Consider the following 19,794-nt stretch of genomic DNA (forward strand, 5'->3'; position numbering starts at 1 on the left):
AATAAGAATTTCAGTTTGAATGCAGATTATGATCATTGATCATTGTAATTTAATTTTAGCCGTATGTCAAAAATGATAGTGGTATATAATAGTGTTTTTTTTCTGTAGCACTTTGAGATTGCTCACTCAATGTAACGTGCATTTACAACTTTTACAATTATTATTCATTCATATCAGGACAAGTGGGAAACCCTAATGTTAAAACCCTCCCGTTGTCGAACACGACATGAGACTAAAGGGGGTCGCACACCGGATGCGCAGCTCGGCGCCGCGCCGCGCCACGTCTTTTAAATTCGAACACATTATTCTCTATGAGAGTACACACACCGGCGGCGCCTTTCGGCGTCTGTCCGCGACGCCCAGCAACGGCTCAGGACCGTGTTCAAAATCCTGCCGCGCCACAGAGCGCCATTTACATGGTTTTATATAAAATTTACATTTATAGAGATGTATATCTTCCTCTTACATTCTCATAGAGAATAATGTGTTCGAATTTAAAAGACGCGGCGCGGCGCCGAGCTGCGCATCCGGTGTGCGACCCCCTTAACAGTTAGCTCAATCATGTTGTAACTAGGATATCCGCTGAAAAAAATATTTTTTCATGGACCGTTTGAATCACTAAGTTATTAAAGTTAAACAGCTAACGGTTAGCCCTGCTAATCTATGATAACCTTGACTAATTACAGAAATGTGCACACATAAATAGTAATGTTTGTCCCATCATTGGTTTTCATAAACTTTACAAACACCAGATTTGTCTAAACGGTGATAGTGACATGAAAAATTATAGCGAAACTCTCTTCATTAGCTACTAACATTACTACTATTAGCAAATGCTGTGAGAGAACTTTCAACAATTCCGGGCACTTGCTAACAAAATGTGAACTGTGTCATGCGATAAACGTTTATTTGAAAGTAAATATTATCATCATATTAAAATAACATGGGTGTAAGTGCTGCAAACATGTATGCTACTCACCTTATCCATTCAGCCCGGAAATTCAGAAGAGGGACACGACCGCGCCTTTTCAGTTCAAATTCAAAACAGTTCGGTTATGTCATGTGACTTTCCAGGGCATAATTTCAATACAATATTTCACTGTAATAATACTGTTTAATGCTGTGAAATCCTTTTTTTTTTCACTGTGTTGCTGTGATATTACAGACCTTGTTGTGATATAACAGCAGGTTTTAGATTGCAATATTTTACTGTAAAATAAGAGTTAAATGCTGTAAAATCCAAGGATACTGTAGTTTTTACAGGTATTCATTGGGATATTACAGGGAAACTTAATTACAACAAGTTACTGTAAAATAATACTGTTAATTATTGTGAATTGCTGGTAATTTTTAACAGTGAACGTCTGACGTTCACATTTTACGTGGTGTGAGAAAGTCACATAAACCACGCGAAATCCGATCAGAGCGTTCAGACTGAAGTGGATTTCCTGAATAGGATTTCAAACCACATATGGATGTAGCTTGAAACGGATTTCATGTGATTTTTTTTGCTGTTCACGTTTGGTAAGATTTCAGATTTCAATCGGATATGAACAAAAATCGGATTTGGACTGACAGTCTGAACGTAGACTAGTCGGGATAAGAAATAGAAGGAAGAATTGTCGGGTCGTCAGTCCACGAATAAGAAGCTAGCGCGTTCTGATCTTTACCACATAACTTTAGTTTGTCAAAATTTCGCGCTCTTTCCTGCTTACTAAGTCCTTGTCTATATGATTTAGCAGCTTCCACGCGTTTTTTCCGTGGTTTAGATATCATAAATTAGGTAACAGTGTGTTCAGTAGTAGGCCTACATAAACTGCAATATGCTGTTATTTACATCCGAGTATCTGACGTATAGGTGCAAACACTCTTATTTAATCAAATTTATATTGTTTAATCTATTTATTTTTTAATTTAAATGTTATAATTTATTTTAATTTATTAATCAATTTAAAAACAAATCTAATATGTATTATTTTATTTATTTATGTCATTATTTTAAATGATCTTTTTAAAAATCTGTTTATAATGAATTTATTTTTTTACACTGTTTTCTCTAAACATTTCCATAGTCCCTCTAGCATTTCCTTATGGCCCCCATTTTGAAAACCCTTTTGCTCTAATGCTGCATTAGTAATGCACAATAATATAGTCATATCCATATGGCTCCACTGGAGGGCAGTAGTGTCACACCTCAGTAAAATACATTTAACAAGCAATTTGCTCTCTTCTTGTACATCGTGTACCGCTCTAAAGCAGAAAGTCTGCCTGTAAAACACAGACTACCTGCTCCACGTACACAAATCGGCGAGTTATATCCTCAGAACTAAAACAAACAGCTTGGAGGTAAATAACAATGCACTTTTGATGTGCTAACAAAAGGAATTAATTCACATGCCTACCTGTGCAATCCTGCCTCCTTGCACTGTCTTATACAGTCACTGTTGCTGCAGGCTCACTTTCTGCGTCTCTCGGCAATGAAATACAAGCAGCTCTGAGCTTTCACAAATGAAAATTGCCACTGTTTGGTAGTTTTAAATCTGAAATCGTTGTACAAGACTCAGTATGGATCTGGGTCGGTAAATGTGCATAGCCTAGGCTACTATTCTTTAGTTAATTACATTTCAAGTCATGAATCCTTCCTACAGGTTATTATACATAAATATACATTCGTGTTGTCATACACAATATATACAAACCAGCTCAGGTATGTCTGGAAATAGCGATGAAAACATGAAGGTAGTTATATATGGATACGGCATATCACAAACGTAAGTGTGACAGCACAGCAGTGACATTATAAACGGCTTGGTTGAATTCTCAAATTCATTAGTTTATCTGTACATCCATTTCTTCATTTGTACTCTTACTCTTTGCCTTGTATTATTCTAAAAAGGAAATTATATGTTGCTTAGAACATTGATATTAGTAATATGAAGAACAAAAACATCCAAGAAAACATGGAGATTTATCAAGACAAATTAAGATTTTTAATAACTAACAACATTTCTTTTTCTTCCTCACACAGAGCTACTGTATGACTTCACAAGTCTTGGAATACCGTCACATGATGGATCACTTTTATCATGGTTTTGTGGTGCTTTTGGTCCGTTTTGGAGTTTGACAGCCCCGGTCCTCATCCATCGTTAAGGTAAAGGTAAAAGCAGCACGAAAAGAAAGTCATACATGTTTTGAACAACATGATAGTGTGCAAATAGATGTTATGAATTATGGTCTAAAACTACATGCTAAATTCATTTGAATTTAATGCTGCTATTTTACCCACTGTACAGAGGCTCTTTTGAGATCACTTCCTTTAGCATCGCATCAAGATAAGTGCTGGTGTCTCATATGAATTCAGGTATTGTGATAAAAGAAACAGGATCCAATATAATAAGCTTTCTATGGGGTATTTTGAGTTTGTGCTTTGATCATTTACCTCAGGCTTCTAGTGAATTAGATCTTTCCATCTGCAGACGAATGAAGGAAAGGAAAGGATCTTTTGAGGAAAGATATGGCTGATGAAGATCACAATTAGACAACTGACCATGGAAGCGAAATAGATAAACATCAAGGTGAGCTTTAACTTCCTCCATCTTTGATTTGTGGCTTTGCGTGGTTGTTTGTCACAGATGTGGCATCCTTTGTTTCAAGATGAAAGCCCTGTGATTTGCTCTTTTGTTGGTTTCTTAGAAAAGATGCATCTTGAATGCTTTCAGTGTACAAGCTTTTCTTTATGATAATTGTACTGTGTCTGTTAATAGGTCTTATATAGCTCAGTCATGTATTTGGTCTTACTGGAGCTCAACTGGTAGAGCATGACGCTAACAATGTCAAGGTATTGGATTTGATTCTCAAAGAACACAAACTTAGACATCTGAAAAAAGTTTGGAATAAAAGTCAGTGTCAGTGTCCCTCACTGTAATTATCAGCATGTTTTTGATTGCCAACTTTTGATTTTAGCTGTGAGTGAGAGCTGTGATTTTAGAGTGAGAATTATGGAAAGGGAGGGGGGATGTAAAAAAACAAAACAAATGTACACCACAATAAGTGTATTGTGATTGTCAAAACATTTGGTAACTAAACAGAATTTTATTAAGTTCAATTGTAGTGACAACATGTTTCAACATGGTACAATGACTGGTAGGCCACTGTTTTTATTATTGCTTGATTTCAAATTTACAAATTTCCTGATTTCAATTCAGTTCAATTCTTGTGATTTGATTCCGATCTTGATTCAATCTCGATTAATTTAGATAAATATTAGGTACAGTAGATACATTAATAGATAAAGGTTAAAAATAACAACTAAAATATAAATAATGCGTTTTTTATTATAATAACAACGTAATAATATTTTAATGATATAAGTAAAAATATAATATGTTAATATAGTGCACATGATATTTAATTCAGTTCAGTTCAATTCACATTTATTTGTATAGCGCTTTTCACAATACACCATTTCAAAGCAGCTTTACAGAAAATGCATGAGTCCATATTACAATTTAGAGTGATCTGTAATCAGAGGTAACTGTCTAAGTTAAGTATTTCAGAAATGTACATATACAAAGTCACAGTTAGCTAAAAATGTGTTAATTTAAACAATGTAATAATTTAGTGCAGAAACAATGAACTCAAATACTTGTTTGTTAACAAATGATTATGACAGTTAGAAAATATAGCATTGGTGCAAAATTTAGCAAAATACTCCTCTCTATAGCATTTCTTTTCTAGCCAACTAACGTGCTATGGTCATTAAATGGGTAACTAACGTTATGTGACAAATGTTCTCCAGCTGTTTTATTGACCATTTCCACGGGTGAAAAACACTGATTGATCGATATTATATATGAGGCATATACATTTCGGTAAGTTGTACTGTATCTTTCAACATACCTATTGTTCATTCGTGTTGATTTACTATTAACTAGTAGTAGTAAGAGTAAGAGATGATCGGTTCACGTACCGCTTGAACTGAGGCGCCAGCGATCTGTCACGTCACATTTACAAGCGCCAAAACAGTATTTATTTTTTGAATTTCATAATAAAATTGACAGAATTTGAGAGGCTCATATTTGTTTCATATGAAAAGTAACCTGCTCTGTCTTGTCTGTCGGTGTCAGTGTCCTCTTCTTCGCGATTTTTCCTCTGCATTAGAAAATGGATGTGTGGCGTGAGAGTGAAAGTGTCAATTGCGTGAGTTTCACGCATGAATGCGTGAGAGTTGGCAGCCCTGATGACATGTTGTATTTCACAGTGTCTTTTTATGTCTCTTAGCATGTTTATTCGCAGCAGTAAATTAGTAGCAGACATTGAAAGTTTTACCAGATTTATTCAGATGGAAGTTGTTGGAAAAACTCAAAGGAGCATAAGATTACGTACATGCAATTTATAGAGCACCCATTTGCTTGGATGAAGGAATTGATTGAAACAGTCCCAGAGCTGCAATTATGGTGCTAGCAATGTCACAACGTAAATACAGCCGTGTGATATGTGTACAGTATGGTTCTACGCCACATTAAATTCACATAACAGCTTTTAAAAAGGCTAATTTTCAAAGTTCTTCAGGGACTTACTTAAGCGTACAGTAAATACATTAGAAACAATCCTAACATGCACACTAGTGTAAATGTAACCTGGTTATTTATAATGCCTCTCATCCACTTTAAAAAAAGACAAATAAAGGTCCGTCAGAAAGGGTAACGTAATGAACTTCACATGCAAATTAAAACAGTTTGAGTTATGTCTCCACCTACACGTTCTCCATTGATTTGAAAGGTCTGCATGGAATATGTAGACTACAGTAACTGACAATTTCCATGCAACCGTTTCTGTGGTACTTTTAGTATTACCGTATAGGTCAAGGACAGATCAAAACACTGTTCATTGAAAATAAGCTTACAGAAAGCATCCATGTATAAAAGTGTATGTATATATATATGTATATATATATATATATATATATATATATATATATATATATATATATATATATATATATATATATATATATATATATATATATATATATTTATTTATTTATATGTATATATGTGTATATGTATATTGATAGTTGACGTGAAATACTTTCTGTATTTTGACATGAAAGACTCCATTTTTCACTGTTTTAAGCAGTTAATTATACAATAACAGTTTTTTAAAACATGTTAATTGACTAATATTCCATGTCGTTTCAAAATGAATATGCTCATAAAAACTGCATGCATAATTATTACAAGCAAAATGCTGTTAAAAATAGTTTGAGATGGAGCATATTTGTACTATTAAAAATGAATTAGTTGTACCACAAATTGAACAAATGAAGGCAAAAATGTGAAATTGTGAAAAACAGGGCCTAAAATGTCATTTCCCTTGTACAAACATTCCCAAATGTATAAGGGAAATGACATGATTATGTTATGTTATCTTGATTATGTTATGCATCAACTACCCATACATAATATGAAGAATAGTTATGACAGTGACCAGGTCACTGAGGATGTTTTGAGTTAATGTTTTGCCTCACTTCAGCAGATTTTTTACACAAAGAAAGGAAAACGTTGAGCATATACATGACATTTAGAACAAATGAAGCTGGTCTACGCGTACCCCTGAGCAGCATAGCACCACTGGTTCCCCCCAGGATCCTCAAATTCGTCCCAGCATTCGTGCTATCCACCAGTTGCAAGGCATGACAATCTGACAGATGACCCGTCCTCCCTGGTAATAGTAAGGATATGGCGAAAAGCCGCCCAGGGGCTCGTAGTATCGCCGACAATAACGGTACCCACGACGACAGTACTGGCAGCAGTAGCCCTGCTCATCTAGGCTGTTGTCCAGCTCCAGCCCCATTTCTCTCTGCGAAGAGAGTGAGTCAACAGGGTAAGAACCGCAGCCAAACAATACCTGCAATCTCCACAGGGTGCGTGACTTATAGTTTGATTTTAGCAATAAAAAGGTGCAGTGCTCTGAAGGGGAATGAAGAGAGATTATGGGGTGTAGACATGCAATGACAAAAAACCCTGTCATGCTCGGATATGTCACAAGGATCAGAGTGGCATTTAAAATAGATGGTTTTGATATGCCAAGCCAGGGTATCTGATATGATATAATGCCCTTGACCTTTCCATTACGCCGCCGGTGACATCGCATGGCTTTGGCATCTCAGATTCAAGTCCCTTAACCCCACTGCCTGTCTGTTCTCAGTCAGAGCAAGTTTGACACTGGCAGACGCTGAGATAATTACACTGTTTTTTTCATCCCAGCCCTCCCACTCCCATAAATGCGTAGCTTCGGTGCCTCAGTCCGAGCAGCGACCCTGGCCTCATTTGAGCTCAGAAATGAGAACCCTCCCCTATGCACTCTCATGCCCTCCTTTGACTTTGGCATAAAGCGAATGGCACGTTCCTACAGCAATTAGCGGGGTAATGATCGCCCAACAAGGATCGGTTTATTTGCTCTCGCAGGCAGGGTGTGAATTGGTGTACGGGCTAAATGAAAGCGGAGTGAAAGGTAAATTGGGTAGAATTAATGGCCCTTGGCCCTCTCCATTGTGATCGTGTACGCATGCCCTCTCCAGATTACCCAGGGCTGAGTGCCATGCCTTTGATCAGCCGCTACGAGATGGGTTCCGAGAAGTGCCACTTAACTTTCTATCTCCCGTAACTGTTGGAGCAGATAGCACCCTCAACTCACTGTTTCATTTGACTGCGTTTCGATCTCCCCTAGCTTACGACACAGACAATATGATGTTATCCGGCTGATTAAAAACACCATCGTTGACCTAGTCACCTCCTGTGATCTGCATTAGATTGGAGGATGAAGCCAGATCTCTCTAGGTTGTCTGGCAACGCTTCAGAGTTCCTAATGGGAATGACGCAAATAAACTTGACGCCGGCAGAAATTGCTTTGAAATGTGTTGCCCGGAAGAAAATGACATTTATCCACGGTAATACATAGTGTTTGTATAGCATAAACAGGTATATTATTATCATTATCGATTTTGGGGGGTTTGAGATGAAGCGCAGTGAATTATAATGTGCCTGTGCATGTGTGTGTGAAGATGCATAATGGCATGCATTTCTCCTCTGGTCCCATCTCTCATTTTGTTCTCCATAAACGAAGCATGTATGAGTTTTCATGAGCTTACTATGCAATGATGAATGGATTGAAAATTGCATTCTCCTAATGATTGGACTAGTGCAAGAGAAAGAAGGGTGATGCCTGTATGGTTTGATTTATTACTCTCACAAATGCACAATTACTGATTCATAATGTTTGTCGGGTTTAGGGTCAGGAGTGTTGAGACAACAATTCATTTTGGTAACAGCACAAAGCATGTCGCTATAGAACTGTTTGATTTATCAGACTTTCACAGAGAGAAAAAAAAAATAATCCTGCCAGTATGAAAGGTGGATGTTATTTGGGAAAATAAGAGGTTTTCTTTTTTCGAGTGAAATGATGCGTGATTAGTATAAAACAAACAGACTATGGTATTGTTCCACAGAGGCATATTAATCAAACTGATTATCCTGCTGCAATGAGAAAGTGAGTGTTATTACTTTATGTTTGGGACTTTTTGTCTGTCTGTTGCATGCGGAGATGAAAGAAATAAAGCACTCTGGGACATGATGTCAGTCATGAATAAAATAGTAAGAGCAATTAAGAACAGGTGCCTAAAGCTGACTATAGCGTTCCATATTAGCTTCATGAAGCCTGTCACGTCCTATGTTATGTTTAGTGTTACAGGCCGTTAAAGCGTGATGTAGCATTTCATGTGAGAAAGTATGAAAACTCTACATTCTTTTGCATCAAATGATTATTATTATTTGTTTTCCCAGGATTATCAAAGTTAACTCATTAAACAATTAAATATGCGTAACATGCTGTTTATTTATTTATTTAAACACTGTGAATGCATATTTTATTCAATTTGACATTATACACGCTTTGTTCTGTTCTAAAAACTAATCGGAACATCTAGAGCTGATTGGAACTGATCAGAGTGGATCAAAAGTCTTATGGGGAGAACCCGTTTATCGGTACATGATGGGGGAAAGACTCCTTTTACAGGCTATTTATTTATAAATCAAACCCATGCACACTGTTTAGAACAAAAGTAAAGCATTTGCATTCATTGTATGGTAGAATTTAATTATCGTTGAAGCTGAACCATCATTCATTTTAATGCGAACACCTGCGGAGGAACACATCTTTATGCTTGTGCGATTAAGTGTGAAGAAAGTTGTTTTATTAAATTATTGCAGATTTGCATTTCCATGTTTGCATTTCCTGTGTGTATTGATAGTCACTACCGTTCAAGTTTAGGTGCAGTAAGATTTTTATTTTTTTTGGAAAGAAGTCAATACTTAATTTAGCAAGGATGCATTCAGTTGATCAAGAGTAACATTATAAATGTCTTTATTGTCACAAATCATTTCAAATAAATTGTGTTCTTTTGAACTTTCTATTCCTCAAACAATCCTGAAAAGAAGTGTCATTGACAAAAATATTGAGCAGCACAACTGTTTTCAACATAACACGAACATAATAAATGTTTCTTGAACACCCGATCAGATCTTTGACATATTGCCATCACAGGAATACATTATAATTTGGAATATATTTAAATAGAAAGCAGTTATGTCAATATTTCAGAATATTACTGTTTTTACGGTATTTTTGATCAAAGAAATGCAGCTTTATTGAGCATAAGAGACTTCTTTCAAAATTCATATCTGATTGATAGTGTAAATACAGACCTGTGTTATAATTTTCTTCCCTTTTACTGCATGTGCGAACACGTTAATTTTACACAGCTTAATTTATTGACATTCTTCATTTTTTCCAATTACAGATGTATAAAGACACTTTTTTTTGCCTCATTTTAGGATCATAAGTTTAAAGTGAATTTATCTTCTTCGGGTCCTTGACTGGAAAGTGCATCTTAAGTTCAGACTTGGGGAGGGAGGTTCAATCAGGGATCTGCAAGCCAGAATGCTTTCAGCTAGAACGCGGGGTCACAATGCCTACCATCAACAACTGCGGCAGGCGTACAAGTCTGAGATTCGACCGGACCCAATCATCAGAGGCTTATCCTCCCAATGTAGGTCAAGGACCATGATGCAATTTCTCAGTGCAGCCAGATGATAGTTATTCAGTTTGAAAGATATCCAGAGCTGTGCTGGCACACAACGCATCAGCGTGGCAGTACTGGGGAAAGGTCAGCCTCGTATATCTCAGGCCTTCTGTCACAGGAACTTTGATGATTATTTATAAAAAGTACACAACAGGGTACAGAGACCTGTAGCAAAATATGAATTCCCTCCTCGAGCTGCAGACGTCTGCCGGTGGGAGAGCTAAAAGAAGGGCTTGCGTCTAGGATCCTCTGAAAGGTCTGAGATATCTGGCTTCCCAGCAGCATCTACATGACTCCAGACTCCAATTACTGGAAGCCACATCCCCTCTGACGTTCGCAAAAGCCTTTGTTATCGCTCTGCCCACAAACACAGCCCGCCTGTGCTTAGCCTTGGAATAGGCTGGATTGGTATGTATTAACCAGCTGATTGAAGGAGAAGATTTCAAAAGCAAAAGGTGGTTTCATCTGGATTTGCTTTAATTAAATGTAACTTTGCAGTCCGTTTTGCTGGATGAGGTGGGAAGGCAAGTCGTTCCTGGACCTCTGCAGATAAATATGCCTTTTTTCCCCCCACCTGAAGTTCTTTCTTTTCGCCGTCTTCTCATCCTTGCGCTCAGAGGCTAAAAGTCGCATACTAGACGGGGAGGTGTATATCGTAGGTGTGTGAAGCATTAGTGCTACGACTTCAGGATAATTAATCATTGAACATATGCTTCACTTCATGAACGCAATAAAGGACTTTCTTTGGCCGTTTGATTCTTTATGCCTTGATAATTAAAGCATGATTAATACATATATCTATTCATTAATGAGTGACCTTGGGAGGCTGTCTTTGTACATCACTAACTACATAAGAGAGGCATGAAAATACTGCAAAGCAAACTTGCTTCCTTTGAAGGCTAAATATCCCTCTCCATTAGCAGTAAGACATTAAGGGAGTCTTAAGTGAGCTGGCCTGATTTAAGCAGATATATAGAGCAATTTCAATGCCCTGTGGTCCACATGGTCTGTTTTAAGTTCGGAAAGGGAACTTCGATTAATGAACGATTTATACTAAAAAAGAGAGCATGACTATCCAGCTCAACCGCAGTCGAACACGCCTTTTAGTAATGAACCTCGGGCTCATACTTACATAGTCGTTTACTGGTAACTGGTCCATGACGTCCCGGGCCTGACGTGGCCCTCTTGCCTCCAGCTCTGGGGTCTCCTCCACATCCTCTACATCATGGAACTCAGCATCTGCATCACAGAAGGAAAGACGACGATGCAGTCACGCTGCTAAACACTTGCTGCTACAAAATGGATATTGTGAAAGGCCCCTTTGATCTTCCTTAAGAACATAATATTTCTTCAAACATGGTGTATCATGTCCTTGATTACTTAATCAATGATTGCTTTGGACATTTCTAGAGCATTAGCCACAGAATTCTGTGTTTGAAGAGAAAGTACAAACAAACAGTGGAGAGCAAAAGAAATTACAGCCTTGACTTGGCTATTCTGAAACCTTATTACTAGGGTTGAATTGGATTTCGAGTTGGTGAAGCTCTGTTTGTAACCTCTGAGAGGAGATGGGTGGATCCAGTGGATGGGTAGATCTCGGCAAATCTCCCAGATCTTGGAATTCAACAGGAATGTTTTGTTGGATATGGGCTCCTCAGCAGGGATCCATATCTGAGAGTCTACCATCTGAATATCCACTTCACCTGTCTCACTCACCTGTGAAAAGAAAGCACATTTTAATGCCTTATTGTGCCTGCACAAAATGCTTTGTCATAGATAGGGATAGATGATCTGACACAGATACTTGCTAGAACTTGCCTTGTTCTAGAACTTGAAATGTTAGTGCTACGTTAGCTTTCGGTTTAGTATTTATTTTCCCATAGGAAACTTTTTCTGTCATATTTCTAATAACTCTCAATAACAATTGTATAATATTATTAAAACTGTATATTATTATACTATAGTAAACATAACATTAGTACATTAAAACATAATGTGAGTTCCAGAAGCTTGTATCAATATTGCTTTGTCCTGTTGTGGAACATTTCCTCAAGATTTCATTTAATTTATTTCACGATAAATACGGAAGTGATTGTTAATAGACTCCATGCTGATACCTTTATTACATTTTTATTTTATTTTTTATGATAGGACAAAGATAAGTAATTATAGCACTCAACTTTAGTTTTTTTATTATTTATTAACAACAATTATAAAATCAATTTCAACTTTTAAATAATTTGAATCATTAAACAATCATCACACAAACCCATTATAATAAATGTCACATCTACGCTTTGACTTTAATGTGAATGATGTTTCTTTGTCAAAGCCCCAGTCTGCGTTTGATTGAAGGCTGTGAGTGAAGTGTCAGCGGCGTGAGCGGTTTGCGGCTGGCTGCTTGTGTCCTTCAGCAGTTCTGCGTAAGGTAAGATAAGAAATAGTTCCTGTCTTACCCAACTTGCTAACACAGTTCGTATTTTCACTTTGGAGTCTATTTTATGCATTGATTGTAAAACTGCAAGTTTAAAAAAACACTTAGGCTAAATATTTGTATGTGGGGATCGAGAGCAAAGTACTGATACTTAAGTTGTACTTTCAGAAGCCCAATTGGCTTGATTGAAACAGACCCAATTCCTTCCTTACCCTCTAAACTCATTTCTGTTCGTCAGTGCTTTCTTTACTGTGCATCCTAAGTCTCGTTCACACAGCCCAAGCAAGATAAAGCTGGAGTATCTGCTTTATGCTATTGCCTTGGATCATTTCACTCCCTCTCAGGGAACAGAGAACTAACTGCTGACCATGGCTAATTTTTTTATTTGACCTCTCTTAAAGACCATAGCTTTACCTTCTTATGAAACAGACTTTTTTCTTCCCTAGCTGTGAAAAAGTGCCCTTTTCTGCAGACACTGGTGGTGTTGCATTTAAATTTTTACAGCAATACTTAGAAATACAGAAATGTATCTGACTTTAAGATGGCTTCAAATATGTCGTCTGTGTTGGTCTAGAAGGTTATTCAGTCCTGTAGGCACGATAAAGTTCACTGTGGTGCATCTACTCCGTCACAATTATGCAACTAATTATACAACTGATAATAATGTACTTAATTTGTTAGTTCTACAGTTCATAAGCTGTTAAGTAAATTATTATTGCTTAATGATAGCGATTACATGTCAGTGACTTAATTGAGATTTAGAAATTTAATCTAGAAAATAATCACATGAGGTATATGTTTGTTTTGCTGTATAGTTATGTGTAAATAGAAGTACAAACAAACACTACTACGTTCCCTTGTTAATTAGTGCAGAGACCAGAGAAACGGCTCACATGACAAATATTTTTACAAGGTGATTTTCTCCCAGTCTAAAGCTTAATTGCACATAGTTAAGCTTGATGTAGAATCCTGAGGCTATTGTCTGAGCTACTATCATTTATATTAGGTTCCCCTCTTTCTCTTTCATTTGCTCTCCCCCTAAACCCTCTTTTTTCATCCCGTTGCTCTTGTTTTATTAGAAGTCATTTTCGGTGCCGTTTCTTGTTTGTTGAGAAGCGACACCGCACTGACCTGTAGCGGTTCCAGTTCCGCCTGATTAAAAGCTTCACTCTCTGTGCCTTTGAGACAGTTTCTTTGCTCTGGCCTCCTCTCTCTCAAATCACACTTAACTAATGATGACTAGGAGGACAGCCTGCATGACTCAAGCAGTGAAGGATGCTGGTTTAGCCTTAAAATTAAAACTAGGGCCAGCGGTGCAAGCAGAACGCTTTAATTGGCCATCTCAGCTGCTCAAGCAAAGCGGGCCTTTCATATGAGTAAACAAAGGGTAGGGCACTGATCCTGCAATATTTGATCACATTTTTTTTTAAATTAGCTGTATAAGTTTAAGAGTGGTTTCTCTTGAGACATCTAAAGGTTGCGAAAGAGGCACTGAAAAGTAAAGAGCGAAGCTGAATTATGTATTGACCAAGGGGTCAAAGTTTGGCTGGTTAGCATGGCCCCGTTAGTATGATCCCAGCTGGTCGATGCTGAAATTGAACCATAAAAATGGCTCTTTCTCCATTGATGGCATGCAAATAAATGACAAATACTGAATTATATTATAGTTGATAGTGAAGGCTGCCATCAGCCAATCAGCATTAGCCGTTGTCTGGCCAAAAGCGGGCGTGCCAGGGCCAGTCACGTTTCCACTGTCACTTCCGGGGCTTGATCGAGCCTCGTCGGGGCTTCCTCTGGGCCAATGGCCAGGGTTTTCTGGGCCGCTGAATACCTTGGTCCAAAGGGCCAGCTCGGGCTAGATGAGTCAGTGGTTACGAACTGAGGCGGAGTTTACCTGAGTCTGAAGACGGCAGCGCCGGATGATTCTGTCAGCTTTAAAGACTTTTAAAATAATTTACCTCAAAACTCACTTTCCTGTTTGAATGCCTTCTGTGTGTGATCCGGTGTGGATTCTGATCACTCAGGTACACTCTCAGAAAAAAAGGTACAAAAGCTGTCACTGTGGCGGTACCTTTTCAAATTCCCCCCAAAAATACGTTCTGTGTTAACTGTTAACCACTTTATTCTTTGTGACTAATGTGCAATTTTGACACAAATTGATTCATTATGATCAATGTAGGCTTATCACTTTTTATTGTAAACCTGTGGTAAAACATTGATGCTTGGGTTTTAAGTATTCAAGTAAAAATGCCAGTAAACGGTTGCTTTTATCATGTTTGTTTTGCGATCACGGTGTTTCCAGTGATTTCTTTCTGATTAGTTTTATGATAAAACTTCCATTTGTTGGTGAAATTATGGGTTTGTGTGCACGTTGTTCCAGAGAGGCATGTTACGGGCAGGTTTTAGTGAAGCGCTGCAGAGCTTCTGGCCCGACAGTGGAAACGCAGCAGATTTTGGGCCCGGGGCTACAGGCCCGAGGCTTTTAGCCCGGCACGGCCCGTTTAAAGCCCTGACTCCCCCTGACCGACAGTGAAAACGCAGCTTTTGTGAGGACACAATTGTCCTGTGGATCCAAAGTAATCTGACGTCACATGATATGTACACCTGATTAAAAGCTTCACTCTTTGCACCTCCTTTACCGTTCAAAAGTTTAGGGTCGGTGAGATTTTAAAATGTTTTTTAAAGAAGTCTCTTATGCTCACCAAGGCAGCATGTAATCAATCAAAATGCAGTAAAATATATATTATTATAGAATATTATTATAAAATATTATTATAATTTAAAATAAGTGTTTTAATATATTATCATTTGTAATTTGTTTGATGGCAAAACTAAAATTTCAGCAGTCGTTACTGATTTGGTCACCAAGAAACATTTATTATCAATGTTGAAAACAGTTGTGCTGCTTTTTGAGGAAACTGTGATACATTTTTATTCAAATAAAGTTTAGAACATCAGCATTTATTTGACATATAAATCTTTTGTAACATTAAACATGTATTTGTTTCTCTTTTGATTGATTTAATGTATCTTTGCTGAATAAAGCATTAAAAAAGAAGGCTTGCTGACCTCAAACCTTTGAACAGTACTGTATGCCTCAGGTAATTGGCTCAATGTACCCATGAGCAAAAGGCAGAATTCATATCATGTTCTTCCAAACAGGTCCTGCAGCAGACAAGTGCCTTGAATGGGAATGCTAATGGATAACTTTCTTTGGGCAATACCAGGGGTTTTCAGATGTTTAATGCCAAGGATCTTAATGGATTCAATTTTAATGCCAAATATGATGATTCACTTGCGATGGTCCCTCTTTCCAAAATATAACGACAGCTGTGTTGTCTTATCATGAACGGTTTTACATTGTAAGGAGAGACTGAAACTTATTTTTTTTTTCTTAATGTTAAAAACTAGGACTGTGAATTGAATAAAATAGCCACAAATCAGTCTTACGATTTAGAAAAGCAGAAATATACTGCAAACATATTTCTTTCTCACCTTGCACATCCCAGTTTGAAAACCCTGGGTCTATAGGCAAAATAATTATAAAAGAAATAAATAAGTAATGCAATTAATTAATGAAAACTTTTTTAAGGGAAGAAAGTATAAATAGAAACGGAGAAAGTGATGATTTGCACAGAGTTACCAAAAGGCCAAATTAATCCTGAGACTCAAGCGCTGTGTGCGGGAAGACAGGGTGTGATTTCATCTGAGACATTTGGGCAGTTGGAGACCAGTGGGAAGTTCAGGGATTACCGCTTTCATCATTTTCCAGACTGAATAAATTGAAAATGGTAAACAAACTGGCAGAATACAATTTATGCTTGTCACCTGGCCGTGCTCGCAGGCTGCTTTATTTCCTTATCAGTGGCATGCAGTTTCTTCTTAGCCAGCATTGTCTTGTGGTGAAGCTTGTTAAGGCAGCTTGCTCTGGGACCACAGTCGCATATCCTGCGGCTCAGCTGCACTTGGAGCTAATAATATGGATTTTAACCTCTACTTCCTTAACATGCTCACAACCTTGGAAAGAATGGCCTGTTTCTCTCTCTCTCTCGTCCATACACAAGTGGCCTTTGGTTTCAATAGCATCCTGATTTATCTCAGGCCTATGTATATAATCAAATCAAAGATTTAGAGAAAGCAGGAATGTAAACAGACAGTTAGCAAGCCTGAATCACTCTGCCACATTCATGTAAAGCCCACAGCTCGCATTTTTTGCATTTTACACTTCTTAGTCTGTTTATCCAATAAATGAGTGATCATTTGTGTAAATGTTCTCCTGGTTAGCTGTGTCTTTATAGTATGAACAGCTTGCTCCATCTTTCACCATGTGTCCCCGTCCCCCCTCGAGAACCAGGCGCATCGCTCGCTCTCTTTCCATCTACCCTCTCTCTCCAGCCCCACTGCTTCAGCCCTGGCCAACTCTGATTGATTTCACATCTGTGAAATAAAGCTTTGCCGAAAAATCTAATTAGGTTTCACAATAAGCAAAAAAAAGGAGAAATGGCAGCGACATATGGCGTTTGCTTCGCAATTAGTATCTGTAAACATGGATTAGACATTAAAACGATGAGGGAGAGAACATGCAGGCTGTTTCTGCCTATAATACCTTCTGTTCCAAAAGTCAAAGAGGATGTCTGGGAACTTGCGACAACAATACATCAATGTGTTTTTAATACAAATCAGAGAGGCGTGCCACTTTGCTGCACACCCCCTTTTCAATATGAACTGCGATGGAAAGAGTTTGGCGCATGTGAAACCGCTTGCCATTCTCCATGACACCGATAAATTGGATGTTTGATTGATAGAATTTCGCCCATCACTCTTGCAGAGCATCACAGACAGCCATTAGAGCAGGAGAACAGAGATGAATCACTTCAGCCCTGAGTCAAGTGAAATTTACGGAGCAAACATCTTCAAATACCATTTTAATGGCTTACCTTTCCCAAGGACCCCTCTCTCTCTCTCTCCTTAAGGCTATTTGGGCTGAGGCTTCAGAGGAGATGATTAAAAATTAATATTAGTTCAGGATTGACAGCAGACACCATTTGATGTGTGCCACAAAGGGGTTATAGGATTGTGGACTTTCAGATGGATTCATGGCCACAGGAGACCCAAGTTTATACTTTTGTGGGAGATGCTGGAGGGAATGATGGTGGGGGTGGGTTGGGGTTGTTGGTTAGTTGGATTGTGGATGGTGATGTTTCATTTTCACAGTCTGATGAGCTGCAAAATTCATGATGTTTTCGCCCTGTTTTAAGAGAGCAAATTGCTTAAAGATATGTTTAGTGAGATTAAAATACCTCTACGTCGATGGTCTTTGAGTCCAGCTTCGGCAGCTCCTTGGTTTGAGCCCTGATGTAACATCTCTGGTGCTTGGCAAAACGGATTCCCATGATGCCCTTGAATGTCACAGATATTAATGAATGTTTATTCCACAATTAAAAAAATAAATACAAAAAATCAGCAGTTGACTTCAAATACTCTCTGACACCCGAAGCTTTTACTGCACAGCACAGATATAGCGAATGCTATACAGTAACTAATGCAACAGGAATCATTTCCTAGCCAATTCAAGATTACGGGTCCACAACCCCAGGCAATATAGAGAGGTATACCGCCGAAGCCATGATTATATGTAGGCAAAACCCATTGATTTGCAGTACTTATGGTCTGTGTTGCGAAGCTAATCTGTTTGGTGAAGTGAGGAGCTATTTTCCTAAAAGCCACAGCTGATGGTCTGCCATACAGAATTTGTTGCTTTTCACTTGAAAAGAGAAAAAAACATTTTAGCAGGAGCATCTGAAGAAAGTTCTCAGTGCTTTACTGTCTGAAAGTAGTCTTCGAAGGGAAATAAAGGCTATCGTGTTACAGAGTCTTCACTCAGAAGGATAAAAACAATATCTCCCAGCGTTCGGGAATACATTAGGTAATCCACAGTTGCTCTCGTTTTGCTGTTGTAGCATAAGAAAACTGAGAGAATTATTTCTGCAGTATTAACGAAAGCATCTTTTGTAAATCCATGTGTTTGTGCTTTCATAACTAATGTTAGACTGCATGCTAATAATTGTCATTTTCACCTAAGCTCACCGGTTAGTAAAAAAACAGTTATGAGAGGAGTGCATTGTTGGTGCCGAAAATCATTGTGACAAATTGCTCTTCAATTCCTGTTAATGGCTTGCTTTTGCATGCAAGAAGGACCTATCTCTTGATGAAATGCGTTTATTGCTGAGCCTGGTCAACTGGAAAATGGAGAGACTCTTTATTACAAGGATAAAAAATAGGAAAAGAATGTCATTTAAGAAAGAGTGTTGAAGTACAGCTTTGCCATTAGCCAGATTAAATGTGTGCACGCACTGAGAAATTATTCGAATGGAAGCAATGAATGATGCAATTGGCAGAGGGCAAAGAAGCGCTGCTCCAATCATTGGCACATTACTTGCATGTAGATGCCCAGTTATTGGTTTGAGAGACAACAAATACTGCTTCCTGAATGCAGGTGAAGTCAAGGGCTGGCGCTAAACCGAATTAGCACCAAAGAATCGCTGTTAACAACATTACTAGATCTAAGATGAGACTTAATCTGTGTCTGGGAAGCTGACCCTGGCAGTATACTGTTTCTGTATTAGGATGTTGTAAACGGACTTTGACTTTGTTAAGAAATTCCCCCTGCATCTTTACTGACCTCTTGTATCATCAAATGGGCGGTAAGATAGCTCATCTTGTCTTCCTGTAGGACAAACTAATCATTGTTATTCTCCACACTGATGGACAGAGACAGTGAGTATTGGCAAAATCATTTAAACCCTTGCTCTCAGCCACTTTTGTAACTACTTTTTACAAGACTACAACGATTAGAGAAAAATGTGCCATTTATACATTACGAAATGCTTTTGCTTTATTTTTTCAGCTCTTGAATTGTTGAAGGTCATTTCCACCTCATAAAAAAAAATTAAAACGATTGAATTTAAAGTTTAAAATAATAAACTTAAAGTCACACTGACTTTATCAAAGTTACAAGAGACAAAGTTGTGCAATTGTTGAGATATAGAATCACATATAGCATACAGTTAAAAAATTTACTGTCTAAGATTTTTTAAATGTTTGTGAAAAAAATGGTTAGTAAGGCTGCATTTATTTGATCAAAATACAGTAATACATTAAAAATATTATTACAATTTAAAATAACCGTTTACTTTAATGTAGCCTATTTTAAAATGTA

The 19,794-nt window shown here is 37.8% G+C and overlaps 1 protein-coding gene and 1 long non-coding RNA gene across 2 annotated transcripts in view; one reads left to right on the forward strand and one right to left on the reverse strand.

The window, feature by feature from the left end:
- The first annotated feature begins 3,049 nt into the window (after positions 1-3,049).
- The window catches only part of LOC311303952, a 62,611-nt gene continuing 45,866 nt past the window's right edge, over positions 3,050-19,794 (forward strand). Inside the window, exons 1-3 of the long non-coding RNA XR_014629857.1 lie at positions 3,050-3,151; positions 3,294-3,361; positions 3,477-3,575. This is a non-coding gene — a long non-coding RNA (uncharacterized lncRNA). The remainder of the gene's footprint in view (positions 3,152-3,293; positions 3,362-3,476; positions 3,576-19,794) is intronic.
- tnmd (tenomodulin) overlaps positions 6,053-19,794 on the reverse strand; it is a 43,186-nt gene continuing 29,444 nt past the window's right edge. The window contains exons 4-7 of the mRNA XM_084430706.1: positions 17,876-17,974; positions 11,698-11,857; positions 11,274-11,380; positions 6,053-6,861 (exon numbers count right to left, since the gene is read on the reverse strand). Of these exons, the coding sequence (XP_084286832.1) occupies positions 6,652-6,861; positions 11,274-11,380; positions 11,698-11,857; positions 17,876-17,974 (576 nt within the window). The 3' untranslated portion in view covers positions 6,053-6,651. The remainder of the gene's footprint in view (positions 6,862-11,273; positions 11,381-11,697; positions 11,858-17,875; positions 17,975-19,794) is intronic.

Source organism: Rutilus rutilus (genome assembly GCF_951802725.1).
Source record: "Rutilus rutilus genome assembly, chromosome: 14".
Lineage (NCBI taxonomy): Eukaryota > Metazoa > Chordata > Actinopteri > Cypriniformes > Leuciscidae > Rutilus > Rutilus rutilus.